The 16,587-nt window shown below is 42.0% G+C and overlaps 1 protein-coding gene across 2 annotated transcripts in view; it reads right to left on the bottom strand.

Moving 5' to 3' along the window:
* The window catches only part of LOC124605828 (ABC transporter G family member 23), a 344,743-nt gene that overhangs the window by 56,491 nt on the left and 271,665 nt on the right, over positions 1-16,587 (bottom strand). For both annotated transcript variants that reach the window (XM_047137757.1, XM_047137756.1), the window contains one exon: positions 544-751. In XM_047137757.1, coding sequence (XP_046993713.1) covers positions 544-751 — 208 coding nt within the window. The remainder of the gene's footprint in view (positions 1-543; positions 752-16,587) is intronic.

The following is a 16,587-nucleotide window of genomic DNA, read 5'->3' as shown; positions in this document are numbered from 1 at the left end:
GTGGGTATAGGGAAAAGGTGAGGGAGGGAGGGGGGAGGGAGGGGGGGGGGGGGGAGGTTGATCAGAGACTGTAGGATAACAGAAAACCAGGAAAATTACATAACAAGAAGAAACTATTCACCTGGATGATACAAAAAAGGAAATACATACATTTTGGTACCTATGATCACTTTGTAAAATTTAAAGGGGAAGGTTAGTAAAAAGCGGACTTTTCAAAGCATTAGATGTAACCATCATTCAGAGATGTTGACCTAAAGAGACAAACATGGGCAGCAGAAGATGGACATTAACAATGAGAAATTAGCAATGGATGACAGTGGGACTATTTTTTTTTTTTTTTTTTTTTTTTTTTTTTTGCACACCGCTGGTTTTTTGGACAACTTCTAGCATTTTTGCAATGTCAGCCAGCCACAGAGTGCTGCTGAACAAATGAAAAGTAAATACCAGTTATTTTCTACAAACCTCTTGTCATACTGGGCATACAGAACAGGAATGTGACTATTAACAGATAGTTTCTAGACAGTGGGATTACAATTGACCTACCAGTATTACTCCTCGTTTCGAAAGATGCTGCAGATACCGGCAACTTAATAGTTCATAGCTGCAACCTTCATGTTTTGGGCATGGATCCATAGTATTATTGAGCTCATGATTAACAATAGATAAATGTAATCCCACTGGGTCACGTCCAATTGTAAGACAATAGAGAGCAGTTTCTACAACAGGCAGACCAAATAAGAATGCCATAAACCTGCAAAAAAAAAAAAAAGTGGTAAATACAAGTTAGTTTGTGAAGCCGTATGTTTGAAATCTTGTGGATGGAAATCAGTAAGGGAATATAATTATTTAGTATTATTTATTATTATTTTCAAAGGAACTAATTTGTTTGGTGTGTAGAAAAACTTTTTGCTCTCACATATGTCAAAACACTTAGTTCTGCTTCATTGCATGTGCTACAATACACACAATTTGATAAAAAAGTAATGCTATTTAAATCTGTAATTAAGAAGCAAACTGAAACTTCCTGGCAGATTAAAACTGTGTGCCAGGCCGAGACTCGAACTCGTGACCTTTGCCTTTCACGGGCAAGTTCTCTACCACCTGAGCTACCCAAGCACGACTCATGCCCCATCCTCACAGCTTTACTTCTGCCAGTACCTGTGAGGACGGGGCATGAGTTGAGCTTGGGTAGCTCAGTGATAGAGCACTTGCCCGTGAAAGGCAAAGATCCCGAGTTCAAGTCTCGGTCCGGCACACAGTTTTAATCTGCCAGGAAGTTTCATATCAGCGCACATTCCGCTGCAGAGTGAAAATCTCATTCAAAAAGTAAACTGTTCCCTCCAGATTTGACTTGAATTAATGTAATCTGTGAGAAGATAAGACTGGAAAAACAAATATTTTAGAATATGCTTTGATACAAAAATAAAAAAGCAGCTTTGCAAGATGACTTTGATGAGTACCAAGCATTCCTTATTTAATAAAAGTATTTTTAAATAAAATTGTGACTGTACAAGCAATGAAATTCTCAAATATTTTAGAGTATGTTTGACATCCACATACTAGTACACTGGGAGGAGGAAGATATTAGTTATAGATTACTGTATCTTGTAATGTAACAGCGCCACATTTTCATATTGGAATAGTCAATATATGCTTCTATCGAAGTACATGATACACTGTAATTTTTTTTTAAATTTTTTATTTCACTGCAAATGAAAAATTAAGATCCTATACAAACTGAAACTTCATCATGCGTGTTTGAGTATGAGAAGACAGAAACTTATTCACGTGATGCAATTTTTGTGTAAAATATGTAGAATATTATATTGGAAGTATCTGCAAAACATTATGAAATCACATAGTCGAATATACAAAACTTAAACATTTAGCAGATTAACAATTTGCAGCTTAGTTTTAGCGACTGTTCCTTGTACAAAATAATAAAAAATTAGCACTTGAAACTCTGTAATTGAAAGCAACTAAAATACTTAACCTTTATTAGTGAAATTTGCATACAATTTAATACAGGAAAATTTTGTGTACAGCAAAAATAACTATTTCAAGTTTGTTATTCATTTATTCAGAATATGTTGTCTTACTTAAAACTATACAAAAATGTGATTCTTTATTATAAAACAAGTTAAATTAAAACTTTAAAGTGAAAAACAGTAATTGGTAATTGTTATTTGTCTATACAAGGGGCAGTGCAAGGCTCAGTTGGGGGTTTTGGTGTTGTAATTGTGGTTTTTAATTAGCCAGGATGGTGAAATAAGCTAACATGTGACCAGTGATCAGAGTAATTGGCACATGAATAAACTTAAGAAATGTTATTCTAGCTGTTTTATTTATGGGAATATTAACAACACATAGTTTTGGAGGATAAAAGTGAATGTAGAGTCTTTCTGCAGGTAATGGAATGTCTACGTACAACAACGAACATGAGGACCCCAGCACAAGTTAAATTTAAAAATAAGCATATATTCTGTGTTCTCAGAAAACTGTAAATTATAGTGCAAAATTATTCATATTTTATCTTCAGTAGCATACAATTATAGTTAACCCCCGTGTAATAACTGCCTTAGTAAATATTGAAAGTATGAATAATGTTACAATCTGTATCTGAAAACCACAAACAACTTGAGGTCTGCATGTAGATAATGATCGTACAACACAGTTATCAATCAAGAACATTAATTATGTGACAATGTTTATCCAAGCTCTTAGGTTCCCAGACTAGAGGAGCTAAAATAAAATGGTGCAGCTCATTGATAAAGTAGTATGTCATGTGGTAATTAATTTTCTGTATTTTAAGGGGAATAACACTGCACACAGATGGTGCAGCCATGTCCAGTGTGTTCAAACAAGTTTGAATGACACAGAAGAAAGGACATACAGGTGAAATAGTGGAGAAAAGTGAAAATCAGTTGTAGGTTAGGTTTAAATATCTTACATGACACTTTTAAAATGACAAATAATGCCACCCACTGGGTTCTGTGAGTGCTCACACCTATTCAGAAAGCCCACAAAACAGGCAGCAGCAGAAATGTTGTAGCAGTGTCAGGCTCATCTTGATGACTTCTTTAGCCTCCTAATCACCATGGGCAAGTGCTGCATGTATCATCACTCAGAGATAGAGGAGAAAGCAAACAGCGAAAACATATGGATACACCAGTACCAAAAACATGAAGACCTGACCATCAAGGCCAAGATGATGCTGAGGTTTTTTAGGGACTGCCATGGTGTGTTGCTAAAAGATTATTCTCATAATTGATGCAGGAGCATATTACCAAAATCTCCTGAGGAGATTGGGGGGGCTTCCAAGATGAAGCAGTGCAGGAAGCTGTCCAAGGGGATGTTTTTGCTCATTCTGTGTAGGACACAGTCACATATACTGCTTCTTTGAGCTATTAAATTTTTATATCCATCTCCCCCCCCCCCCCCAAAAAAAAAAAAAAATTATTCCATCCTCATATTCTCTCAATATGATCTTATGAAACAGTTGTGGCAGGGCATTTACTGACACATCTTGATTAACTGTTCCTGTTCTAAAGTAAATAATATTTTAGTTAAGTGTGTCTAACAAAATGAACTTCACGTCCATGTATGGGGTGATTCTCAGTAACATTTAACATGATTACAAAACTAAACAGCTATTTCCAAGATTTATCTTTGTCCTTGTTGCATTTAACTCTAAAAAACCATTTTTCTGGAAATTATGTGCCTGGGGTGCACCGAGAAATCTGATGCTTGTATGCAAACCAAATATGTGGAGCACAATTGACATTTCTGCAGGAATACCACATTGACAGTGATGAGTTCTTGGACAGAATTTTCACAAGTGATGAAACATTGACATTCACTTTACACCAGGAAGAGGAGCACTGATGTCACATTAGTTCTCCATGCTCAAATATTTAAATGTATGTTCTAATAAAACTTTTTGGCCACTGTAGTTTCTGTTTATGGTTCTAGAGAATATACTTTCTGAATAACCCTCCTTATATCATTTTTACTTTACAGTGCTCTCACATAGCTGATTTATGGTCGAAACTGGGTTGGAAACCACATTTATCCCCATTAAAAGTATATTGCTTGCCTTTATTACAACAAAAAAATTGTGTATTTGATCACTATCTTGTTTATCTACATTTAATGTGAGGTGTCTTCCATAACACCTAGCAGTCAATTTATGCTTTTATTGATATTCCTCTTTCTCTGTTCTGCTGTGACTCCCTTCATGAGCAATATTTTCCCTGCCACATGTTTCAAAAATCTAGTTTGCTCAAATCATTTCTCCTCTGTAGAAGGAATATTATGTGATGTTGATAACACAACTTCTTTCAGGGGTCTATTCAGGGACACTGGGATTCTTACACTTATATGTCAATAAATTTCCTCCATTATTGTGTTTACAGTTAATAAAAAGAGTAAAGTAAAGATGAATTGGGCAATTCACAACCACAATACTAGAAGTAAAAATGATTTCCATGGATCCCTGTTTAAATGGTATTTTGTGTTCTGTTGCAAAGATCTATAATAGTATGTTAGTAACTGGTAGGCAGGAAATTGAAGACTGCCTTATATTCCAAAATAGAGCTAAAAAAATATTATTAGCCACTCTTATAATGTATTATGTTGGACTCAAGGATGTGAATTATGCTTATCTTTAATATTCAATTAAACAGATCATTCGTATTTTCCAGCATATAGTCAGTTGATAATATTCTTGGTGAAACATTGTAAATTAACTAAACAAAAACTGTTTTAGCCTTGTTTCACAATTTTTGAAACAAGGCTAAAAACAGTGTTTGTTTGGTTACACAAATACTTTGTTTGAAGTATTACATTAAATAGCAGCTGAGAAGTATAAGAGGAGAAGCAATGGAATTTTTCAAACTAACTGCTTCTCTCCTTATAAAGAAATTCCAATAGTATTATAATTCCAATAGTATCATAAGAGTGATCAGATTAACACAAGTTACAATTTCTTGTTAGTGCACTTTGCAGAAGTAGCATGCTCTTCCCGCTTCTGCCTATTAATATAGAGCTTGATTTATTCCACAATACTGAAGGCTTTCTTTCATGATGGGATTTACAAAACGCTACCAATGGATAAATAAATGAATCTTCCTATGCTCTAAGAACCTGTGAAACTATCAAGGGAATGGTCCAATAGGACATGTCGAAACCTACCCTGAAATTTTTTACACAGGAAGAAGACAATGAAAGAAATGCACTGCTAAAATTTTAGGTGCTAAGAGGCACTGCAAGCATTTTGTAAAAAATGTTGGAGTTTCTGTGCAAAGAACAGCTTAACACAGCAGTTTGTACAGCCCTGCCTGCTTAGCATGGGACTCAGCAAATCACCCATGCAGCACCACATAGCGGAATTATCCGGAGTTTACAGACAGCAATTTTAAGCACCTAAAGCCCGACTTACAAAGAAGCAAATGGAAGCAAACATGTGCAAATGAGCATTTACAGAAAATTTGCTACCATTTGTTTATATATGGGTAGACTCGTTTATACTAAAGGGAACAGAAGAGAAAATGAGGTAGCGGCATTGCCTATGAACACTGTGTTTTAGTTTTTAGTTTTTGGAGCTAATATTCAGCATAAAGGATGTAACTCTATCTTGTTAGAGCCACAATTCAAAACTTTTCCATTCAGTGACGATTATTTTGCATGGTGAGCACACTGTTCTTGATGGAGTATGGAAAATGGCACAGGGAAGGAAGAATTTAAGTGTCTCCATTTGCACGGAAGTGTGACATGCTTGGAGATCGTGCACTTTACATGGAAATGCATCTCCATCTTTCCTTAGCACTGGTCCAAAATTTTTCTTGTATGTCACCTGCCATTTTTTCCTGATCTCTCTTTACCACTGAGGGGAAATTAATGAACAGAACACTAATTACTGATGTCGACCATCTTCTCAAGAGGTGACACAGCTAGCGTTTCCACTATGCGTGTAAGGTCTAATGGTCATTTTTCCCCCCCTAAAACAAAAATGGTCTAGTGGCAAAGAGCACGCTTTGTGATCCAGAGAGCATGAGATCAAATCCTGTTCAGACCACAACTTTTTCACTATGATTTTTAACCAAGCATTCACTTCTCACAGATGTTGGAGTGGCCACAAAAGATATGTGGTACGGATTTCACATTAAACTGCAGGTCTCCATTTTCCGATAAGGTAACTGGGGAAGGTTAGGGACACTTAATAAGCTGCAGTGGTGTCCAGTTGAAAGACATGCAAGAGGCCTACTGGATGCACCAGATAGAATTATCTTCTGCTCATGCTTGTTTGCTCTGGTGAAAACCTGGCTTAAACTATAGAAACATTTTTTTGAATAACTTCATATTGGCAGTTCAATTCTTGCACATGTAATCCTGATAAAAGTGGCTAGCAGAGAAAATGAAATCATGGCAGTGTTTGATGTCACAGACGACTTCGATCAATGAGGAACTGTAAACTTTGAAATGAAATGTGTCTTGCAATACTACATTTTATAACAATTCCTGTAGGTCATTCCTTATAATAATGTTTGAATGTTGTACAGTTGATTATCAGTGAAACAGTTCTTTGTTTATTCCCAGTAGTCATCACAAAACTGTGAAGTGTCTATTCAATGACAAAAACATTTTTCTTGCACCAGACACACCGGACAAAGGAAAAATTGATGCAGTCAGCACTTCGCAGTAACCACTAGTTTTATTTAGACAGAACTGGAATGGAGTCAAAAATGGTCCCGGCCATTGTTCTGCATATTGCGCTGCATACCAGACATACTTGATCAAATTCGTAAAGTGTGGCAAAGAAAACTGGTAATGCACAAATGACTGGAGCTTAAGGATACTGTTCCACTTAAGAATACTGTATCTGAAATCAGAGAGAGGTATCAGAAATTATGTTGCCTGATAATTTCCTGAAAAATGCTTTCCACTTCAAAAAAAAAAAAAAATTATTTATTGAGAAGTTGAATTGCACTAGTAGTTCCAAGCGGAATCCGCATTACATCTACACATTTTGCATCGTCCTCCACAAAAACAGAGGTGTCATTATGTCCAGACCATGAATCCAACAAAAGCAATGAATTAGTTTCTGCAGCTGATAGGAACACATTTCAAACAAAATGTTGAAAATTATTCTTTCCCATTTTTCCAGATTTTGATACGCCAATTACAAGATTTTTGCAACTAAACATTCAATTTTTTATTTTTGGTCCTAATTTGCTTTGTGGTTCTTGAAGACAGGTCTAGCAATGGAAACAGCAAACCACTCATACTTATCACTGGTATTATTGTATATGAATATGTCATTGCATTCATTGATTGGGCAACTGACTCCACCCTCTTTTCACCACAAAATGATAAAGTGCAGTGTGCATGCAGTTCTTTCATGAAACCTGACTGATCAGCATTATAAACAGCAGTTGTGAGGAAACCAGCAAGTTTCGTCTTTATGTCAGCTATGAATTTCTCTATAGCATTGTCTATCACTGGCAGCTTCGGTACACATTTAAGTGACGTAAACTTGGTAATTTTGCAACTTCCTATTCTGTATGATTTCTTGAACCTGTGTAGCCCAGTTGACAGAGCCTGGAAATCAGCAATGTTCATGTCAGCTGCAATTTGGAGGACCCAGTCTCTTAGATCTTCATTGGTAATGGTGCATAGCCTCTCACGAGCAGTTCTAAATTTTTCGAACAGTTTTTCATTCAGATGGTTTTGGGTTTCTGTTTGATGCATATTTCTTACTTTATGTAATTCATTCTTCCATTTGTACAGTTCACATGATTTTATGAAACAAAAATGCCTTTTCACACTGCGTAACTTCAAGTATTTTTTTCCCTCCTTCGTTTAACCAATATTTCACTGCCTTTTCTTTCTCGATGAAAGGTGTTTTTTTGAGGCTTGGAAGGTATTCTTCTTCATAACTGTTACTGGCACAACTGATGTCATCAAAACCACAATTCATGGAATCATAACAGTTATTTCCTTTTTCTTCTAATGTATTCACAATTTCAAATGAAATGTTGATATCATTTGAATGAATGTCAAGGGAATTGACTAACAAATGACACATATGTACATCCTCAGGAGAAGGAGGTGATTTTGGCTGGAAACTACCTTCTTCATATTTCATCACTGCTAAATTGAGAACGTTAATTGGATTCCACATTACTATGAAACTGGAAGAAAAAAAAGGTACTCTCACGTAAGAACAGTTAAGATTAATTCAACTTTATCTATATTGTCAATACTTACAAATACTGCAAAAAGCAACTGATAATTTATAATAGATGTTACCTGAGTGGCTAATTCGAGAGAATAACAACTGTGTACTGCAGTGTCAGAGAAACTATCAATGAATGGTAACCTGAATCGTCCTTCACAAATTATGATCGGGTTGTGTTGTGTTTCCTGTTTACAAATTTACGCTGACCTTGGCTGTGTGTGAGCCTAGTTGTGCATGAGCAGTTGCTACAGTGCCAGTAGGGGTGTATATTTCTACTGCTGCTTGGTGTGCTACAAATTTGGTAATTTTCAGCTATTTTTTTTAATACTTGCAGTGCCTCTTAGCAGCTAAAATTTTGACAGTGCAAATCTTTCATTGTCTTCTTCTTGCGTAAAAAAATCCAGGGTAGGTATCAACATGTCTTATTGGACCATTCCCTTGTATGAGATATTTAATGAAGCTTACTAATAAAACTTTCTTGTGCCTTTATTTGGTTAAAATTTATTTGTCAATGGCTCAAAACTGTAGGTTCTGCCTCATAATTTCTCTGTGTGGCAGTTTATAACTATCAAAGTGTTTCCAGATAAAACTAGACTTTTTACTAAGGTCCTCCTGGTAATTAGTGTGTGTAGTTATGTGTCCTTTGTGCTCATTTATATGGACATGAAATTCATTTTGTTATACATGCTTCACTAAAATATTGTTTACTTCAGAACAGTTAATCCAGAAGCTCTCTGTAACATTTTAGCTATGTGCCTTTTGTGTCTACATATATGTACATAAAATTCTAATTTCTTATATTTGATTAAGTATAATATTGTTTATTTTGGAGTCATTCCAATCCTGGGTGCGGAAAGACTTACCTTAGGGGGAAAAAAATGACGGGTATACACTCACACACACACACACACATATCCATCCGCCCATACACAGACACAAGCAGACATTTGTAAATTTTGTGTGTATGTTTGTGTTTGTTTGTGTGTCTATCGACCTGACAGCGCTTTTGTTTGGTAAGTCTCATCATCTTTGTTTTTGGATATATTTTTCCCACATGGAATGTTTCCCTCTATTATACACTCCTGGAAATTGAAATAAGAACACCGTGAATTCATTGTCCCAGGAAGGGGAAACTTTATTGACACATTCCTGGGGTCAGATACATCACATGATCACACTGACAGAACCACAGGCACATAGACACAGGCAACAGAGCATGCACAATGTCGGCACTAGTACAGTGTATATCCACCTTTCGCAGCAATGCAGGCTGCTATTCTCCCATGGAGACGATCGTAGACATGCTGGATGTAGTCCTGTGGAACGGCTTGCCATGCCATTTCCACCTGGCGCCTCAGTTGGACCAGCGTTCGTGCTGGACGTGCAGACCGCGTGAGACGACGCTTCATCCAGTCCCAAACATGCTCAATGGGGGACAGATCCGGAGATCTTGCTGGCCAGGGTAGTTGACTTACACCTTCTAGAGCACGTTGGGTGGCACGGGATACATGCGGACGTGCATTGTCCTGTTGGAACAGCAAGTTCCCTTGCCGGTCTAGGAATGGTAGAACGATGGGTTCGATGACGGTTTGGATGTACCGTGCACTATTCAGTGTCCCCTCGACGATCACCAGTGGTGTACGGCCAGTGTAGGAGATCGCTCCCCACACCATGATGCCGGGTGTTGGCCCTGTGTGCCTCGGTCGCATGCAGTCCTGATTGTGGCGCTCACCTGCACGGCGCCAAACACGCATACGACCATCATTGGCACCAAGGCAGAAGCGACTCTCATCGCTGAAGACGACACATCTCCATTCGTCCCTCCATTCACGCCTGTCGCGACACCACTGGAGGCGGGCTGCACGATGTTGGGGCGTGAGCGGAAGACGGCCTAACGGTGTGCGGGACCGTAGCCCAGCTTCATGGAGACGGTTGCGAATGGTCCTCGCCGATACCCCAGGAGCAACAGTGTCCCTAATTTGCTGGGAAGTGGCGGTGCGGTCCCCTACGGCACTGCGTAGGATCCTACGGTCTTGGGGTGCATCCGTGCGTCGCTGCGGTCCGGTCCCAGGTCGACGGGCACGTGCACCTTCCGCGGACCACTGGCGACAACATCGATGTACTGAGGAGACCTCACGCCCCACGTGTTGAGCAATTCGGCGGTACGTCCACCCGGCCTCCCGCATGCCCACTATACGCCCTCGCTCAAAGTCCGTCAACTGCACATACGGTTCACGTCCACGCTGTCGCGGCATGCTACCAGTGTTAAAGACTGCGATGGAGCTCCGTATGCCACGGCAAACTGGCTGACACTGACGGCGGCGGTGCACAAATGCTGCGCAGCTAGCGCCATTCGACGGCCAACACCGCGGTTCCTGGTGTGTCTGCTGTGGCGTGCGTGTGATCATTGCTTGTACAGCCCTCTCGCAGTGTCCGGAGCAAGTATGGTGGGTCTGACACACCGGTGTCAATGTGTTCTTTTTTCCATTTCCAGGAGTGTATATATAAACAGAGATGAGGTGACTTACCGAACGAAAGCGCTGGAAGGTCGATAGACACACAAACAAACACAAACATACACACAAAATTCTAGCTTTCGCAACCAACGGTTGCCTCATCAGGAAAGAGGGAGGGAGAGGGAAAGACGAAACGATGTGGGTTTTAAGGGAGAGGGTAAGGAGTCATTCCAATCCCGGGAGCGGAAAGACTTACCTTAGGGGGAAAAAAGGACAGGTATACACTCGCACACACACACATATCCATCCACACATACAGACACAAGCAGACATATTTAAAGACAAAGAGTTTGGGCAGAGATGTCGGTCGAGGCGGAAGTATAGAGGCAAAGCAGTTGTTGAAAGACAGGTGAGGTATGAGTGGCGGCAACTTGAAATTAGCGGAGATTGAGGCCTGGCGGATAACGAGAAGAGAGGATATACTGAAGGGCAAGTTCCCATCTCCGGAGTTTGGATAGGTTGGTGTTGGTGGGAAGTATCCAGATAACCCGGATGGTGTAACACTGTGCCAAGATGTGCTGGCTGTGCACCAAGGCATGTTTAGCCACAGGGTGATCCTCATTACCAACAAACACTGTCTGCCTGTGTCCATTCATGCGAATGGACAGTTTGTTGCTGGTCATTCCCACATAGAATGCATCACAGTGTAGGCAGGTCAGTTGGTAAATCACGTGGGTGCTTTCACACGTGGCTCTGCCTTTGATCGTTAACACCTTCCGGTTTACAGGACTGGAGTAGGTGGTGGTGGGAGGGTGCATGGGACAGGTTTTGCACCGGGGGCGGTTACAAGGATAGGAGCCAGAGGGTAGGGAAGGTGGTTTGGGGACAGGTTTTGCACTTTGGGCGGTTACAAGGATAGGATCCAGAGGGTAGGGAAGGTGGTTTGGGGATTTCATAGGGATGAACTAACAGGTTACGAAGGTTAGGTGGACAGCGGAAAGACACTCTTGGCGGAGAGGGGAGGATTTCATGAAGGATGGATCTCATTTCAGGGCAGGATTTGAGGAAGTCGTATCCCTGCTGGAGAGCCACATTCAGAGTCTGGTCCAGTCCCAGAAAGTATCCTGTCACAAGTGGGGCACTTTTGTGGTTCTTCTGTGGGGGATTCTGGGTTTGAGGGGATGAGGAAGTGGCTCTGGTTATTTGCTTCTGTACCAGGTCGGGAGGGTAGTTGCAGGATGCGAAAGCTGTTGTCAGGTTGTTGGTGTAATGGTTCAGGGATTCCGGACTGGAGCAGATTCGTTTGCCACGAAGACCTAGGCTGTAGGGAAGGGACCGTTTGATGCGGAATGGATGGCAGCTGTCATAATGGAGGTACTGTTGCTTGTTGGTGGGTTTGATGTGGACGGACGTGTGAAGTTGGCCATTGGACAGGTGAAGGTCAACGTTAAGGAAAGTGGCATGGGGTTTGGAGTAGGACCAGGTGAATCTGATGGTACCAAAGGAGTTGACGTTGGAGAGGAAATTCTGGAGTTCTTCCTCAGACCAGACTCTGAATGTGGCTCTCCAGCAGGGATACGACTTCCTCAAATCCTGCCCTGAAATGAGATCCATCCTTCATGAAATCCTCCCCACTCCGCCAAGAGTGTCTTTCCACCGTCCACCTAACCTTCGTAACCTGTTAGTTCATCCCTATGAAATCCCCAAGCCACCTTCCCTACCCTCTGGCTCCTATCCTTGTAACCGCCCCCGGTGCAAAACCTGTCCCATGCACCCTCCCACCACCACCTAGTCCAGTCCTGTAACCCGGAAGGTGTACACGATCAAAGGCAGAGCCACGTGTGAAAGCTCCCACGTGATTTACCAACTGACCTGCCTACACTGTGATGCATTCAATGTGGGAATGACCAGCAACAAACTGTCCATTCGCATGAATGGACACAGGCAGACAGTGTTTGTTGGTAATGAGGATCACCCTGTGGCTAAACATGCCTTGGTGCACAGCCAGCACATCTTGGCACAGTGTTACACCGTCCGGGTTATCTGGATACTTCCCGCCAGGCCTCAATCTCCACTAATTTGAAATTGCCGCCACTCATACCTCACCTGTCTTTCAACAACTTCTTTGCCTCTATACTTCCGCCTCGACTGACATCTCTGCCCAAACTCTTTGTCTTTAAATATGTCTGCTTGTGTCTGTATGTGTGGATGGATATGTGTGTGTGTGTGTGTGTGTGTGCGAGTGTATACCTGTCCTTTTCTCCCCCTAAGGTAAGTCTTTCCGCTCCCGGGATTGAAATGACTCCTTACCCTCTCCCTTAAAACCCACATCCTTTCGTCTTTCCCTCTCCCTTCCTCTTTCCTGATGAGGCAACCGTTGGTTGCGAAAGCTAGAATTTTGTGTGTATGTTTGTGTTTGTTCGTGTGTCTATCGACCTGCCAGTGCTTTCGTTCGGTAAGTCACCTCATCTCTGATTTTATATATATTTTTTCCCACGTGGAATGTTTCCCTCTATTATATTGAAATCATTAATTTGAATCCAACAATTACGTTTGTTATTGTCACTGTTGCATTTCGAAATCTTTTCTGTCGTCTTATTTTCCTCTTTCTGTTTTTGCCAGTAGTTTCACTTTGTATTCACCTTCTCCTTTTTACCGTAATCTGCTATATTATTTTATCCCGCCTATATGTATATACTCAATAATACGTAACCCACTTCCAAACCATAACCAAAAAATTTTTTTGCAGCTTTCAGCACTACCGCCGCTATAATATCCACCGTTTCTAGTTCACAAACAGTTCCTTTCACCTTTTAAACAACCATTTCGGCTAGTTCTAATAACTTTCGCTTTATTTCCATTTCCATTTTTCCCACATCACTTATAATTTTTAGCCGCTTCCCACAGGTTTTAACGTCATTATTTCTTCGTCAGACAATTGTTAGCCTCATTTTCATAAACTGCCACCACAAAACCACTCCTTTTGATATACTACACGCAGTTTTTTCGAAATTTTCCCGAATTTCTCCGTCCTTTAACGTGTTTTGGCGGCAACACAACCACCTAACCTTTGTGCACATCGTTGTCTACCAACCCAAGTCCAACATAGCCCAGCTGTAACCAACACCTTTTCGCCTTTTTCCATTCCAGATCTCCAGTTACTTTCCAGTTCACCTTTATCTCTCCCCATATATTTTTATTTTCATTTTCATTTCACCTCATGTTACACTTTCCACCTTCTAATACCATGTCACCCTCACAACACCCCCACAATGACCCCATTAAGTTTTATTTACATTCCCTCCGCAAACATGCCTTCGCCCTAGCCAGATTACGCTCCCATATTCTATTTTCTCAGGCTTGTCTGACATTTGGCATTACCCCCAAAGGCCTCACACTTAAAGTTCCCATTTCTGGCTGCAACCCTTCCTTCCATCAGTCCCTATACCAGTTCCAAACTGAACAATCCATTGCCCTCACCCACCTAATCCTTCACCTACACATCAACTCAGCCAATGAACACACCCGTCAACTCCTATCCTTAATAAAAGTCCTTAATCTTTCCTCTCCCACATCCACACCGGCTGTTCAGAGCATCCTCCTACAGGCCAACCGTAAATTAGAACAGCATGCCACCCTCCACCTCAAAAAACTATCCAATCTCCTGGTTTCCCACCTCCGGAAAGGCAACTCACTCACCCTTCACAACCTTTCCAGCAAACCTTAACCTCCTCTCATTGCACACAAACCCAGTCTCTCCCATCTACTCAATCTCCCACTTCCAGCTCCACTCCGTCCAAAACCTCAAAATTCCGATCAACACAATCTGGAACCACAACACCCTAATTCAGTAGTTAACCTTTCCTCCAAACCTCTCTGCCAATCCGAAACCTCTGTCCTATCCAAAGGCCTCACCTTCAGCCCCACTCCCAGATTCAACCAAACAGCCCTCGTCAAAGATTTACTGTCCTACACTCGTACTCTCTGCTGGAAATATCACTTTGCCACGAAGAAAAATGATCCTAATCCTACTCCTAATGATCCAACTCCCCAAGACACCATTCAAATTGAACCCTGCCTGGTACAGTTCCGTCCTCCGTCACAGCGGGACCCACCTCCACTTCCTCAAAATCACCCTCTCCAAACCTTCCAGGAATTTCTGACTTCCAGTCTTGCATCTCAATCCTTCTTAAAAAAACCTTAATCCTACACCCAACATCACCACTGCTGAAGCCCAGGCTATCCGTGATCTGAAGGCTGACCGATCCATCGTCATTCTTCTGGCGGACAAGGGTTCCACGACTGTGGTACTTGATCGTCGGGAGTATGTGGCTGAGGGACTGCGTCAGCTTTCAGACAACACCACATACAAAGTTTGCCAAGGTAACCCCATTCCCGATGTCCAGGCGGAGCTTCAAGGAATCCTCAGAACCTTAGGCCCCCTGCAAAACCTTTCACCTGACTCGCATCAATGTCCTGACCCCACAGACACCCCGCACCCCTACCTTCTACCTTCTTCCTAAAATCCACAAACCCAATCATCCCGGCCGCCCCATTGTAGCTGGTTACCAAGCCCCCACAGAACGTATCTCTGCCTACATAGATCAACACCTTCAACCCATTACATGCAGTCTCCCATCCTTCATCAAAGACACCAACCACTTCCTTGAATGACTGGAATCCTTACCCAATCTGTTACCCCCGGAAACCATCCTTGTAACCATTGACGCCACTTCCTTATACACAAATATTCCGCACGTCCAGGGCCTCGCTGCGATGGAGCACTTCCTTTCACGCCGATCACCTGCCACCCTACCTAAAACCTCTTTCCTTATTACCTTAGCCAGCTTCATCCTGACCCACAACTTCTTCACTTTTGAAGGCCAGACATACCAACAATTAAAGGGAACAGCCATGGGTACCAGGATGGCCCCCTCATACGCCAACCTATTCATGGGTCGCTTAGAGGAAGCCTTCTTGGTTACCCAGGTCTGCCAACCCAAAGTTTGGTACAGATTTATTGGTGACATCTTCATGATCTGGACTCACAGTGAGGAAGAACTCCAGAATTTCCTCTCCAACCTCAACTCCTTTGGTTCCATCAGATTCACCTGGTCCTACTCCAAATCCCATGCCACTTTCCTTGACGTTGACCTCCACCTGTCCAATGGCCAACTTCACACGTCCGTCCACATCGAACCCACCAACAAGCAACAGTACCTCCATTATGACAGCTGCCACCCATTCCACATCAAACGGTCCCTTCCCTACAGCCTAGGTCTTCGTGGCAAACGAATCTGCTCCAGTCCGGAATCCCTGAACCATTACACCAACAGCCTGACAACAGCTTTCGCATCCCGCAACTACCCTCCCGACCTGGTACAGAAGCAAATAACCAGAGCCACTTCCTCATCCCCTCAAACCCAGAATCCCCCACAGAAGAACCACAAAAGTGCCCCACTTGTGACAGGATACTTTCCGGGACTGGACCAGACTCTGAATGTGGCTCTCCAGCAGGGATACGACTTCCTCAAATCCTGCCCTGAAATGAGATCCATCCTTCATGAAATCCTCCCCACTCTGCCAAGAGTGTCTTTCCGCCGTCCACCTAACCTTCGTAACCTCTTAGTTCATCCCTATGAAATCCCCAAACCACCTTCCCTACCCTCTGGCTCCTACCCTTGTAACCGCCCCCGGTGTAAAACCTGTCCCATGCACCCTTCCATCACCACCACTCCAGTCCTGTAACCCGGAAGGTGTACACGATCAAAGGCAGAGCCACGTGTGAAAGCACCCTGTGGCTAAACATGCCTTGGTGCACGGCCAGCACATCTTGGCGTAGTGTTACACCGTCCGGGTTATCTGGATACTTCCCACTAACACCAACCTATG

The sequence above is a fragment of the Schistocerca americana genome, chromosome 3 (assembly GCF_021461395.2).
Source record: "Schistocerca americana isolate TAMUIC-IGC-003095 chromosome 3, iqSchAmer2.1, whole genome shotgun sequence".
Lineage (NCBI taxonomy): Eukaryota > Metazoa > Arthropoda > Insecta > Orthoptera > Acrididae > Schistocerca > Schistocerca americana.
Note: the sequence above shows the minus strand (reverse complement) of the source record. Positions and strands in the feature narration are given on the sequence as shown.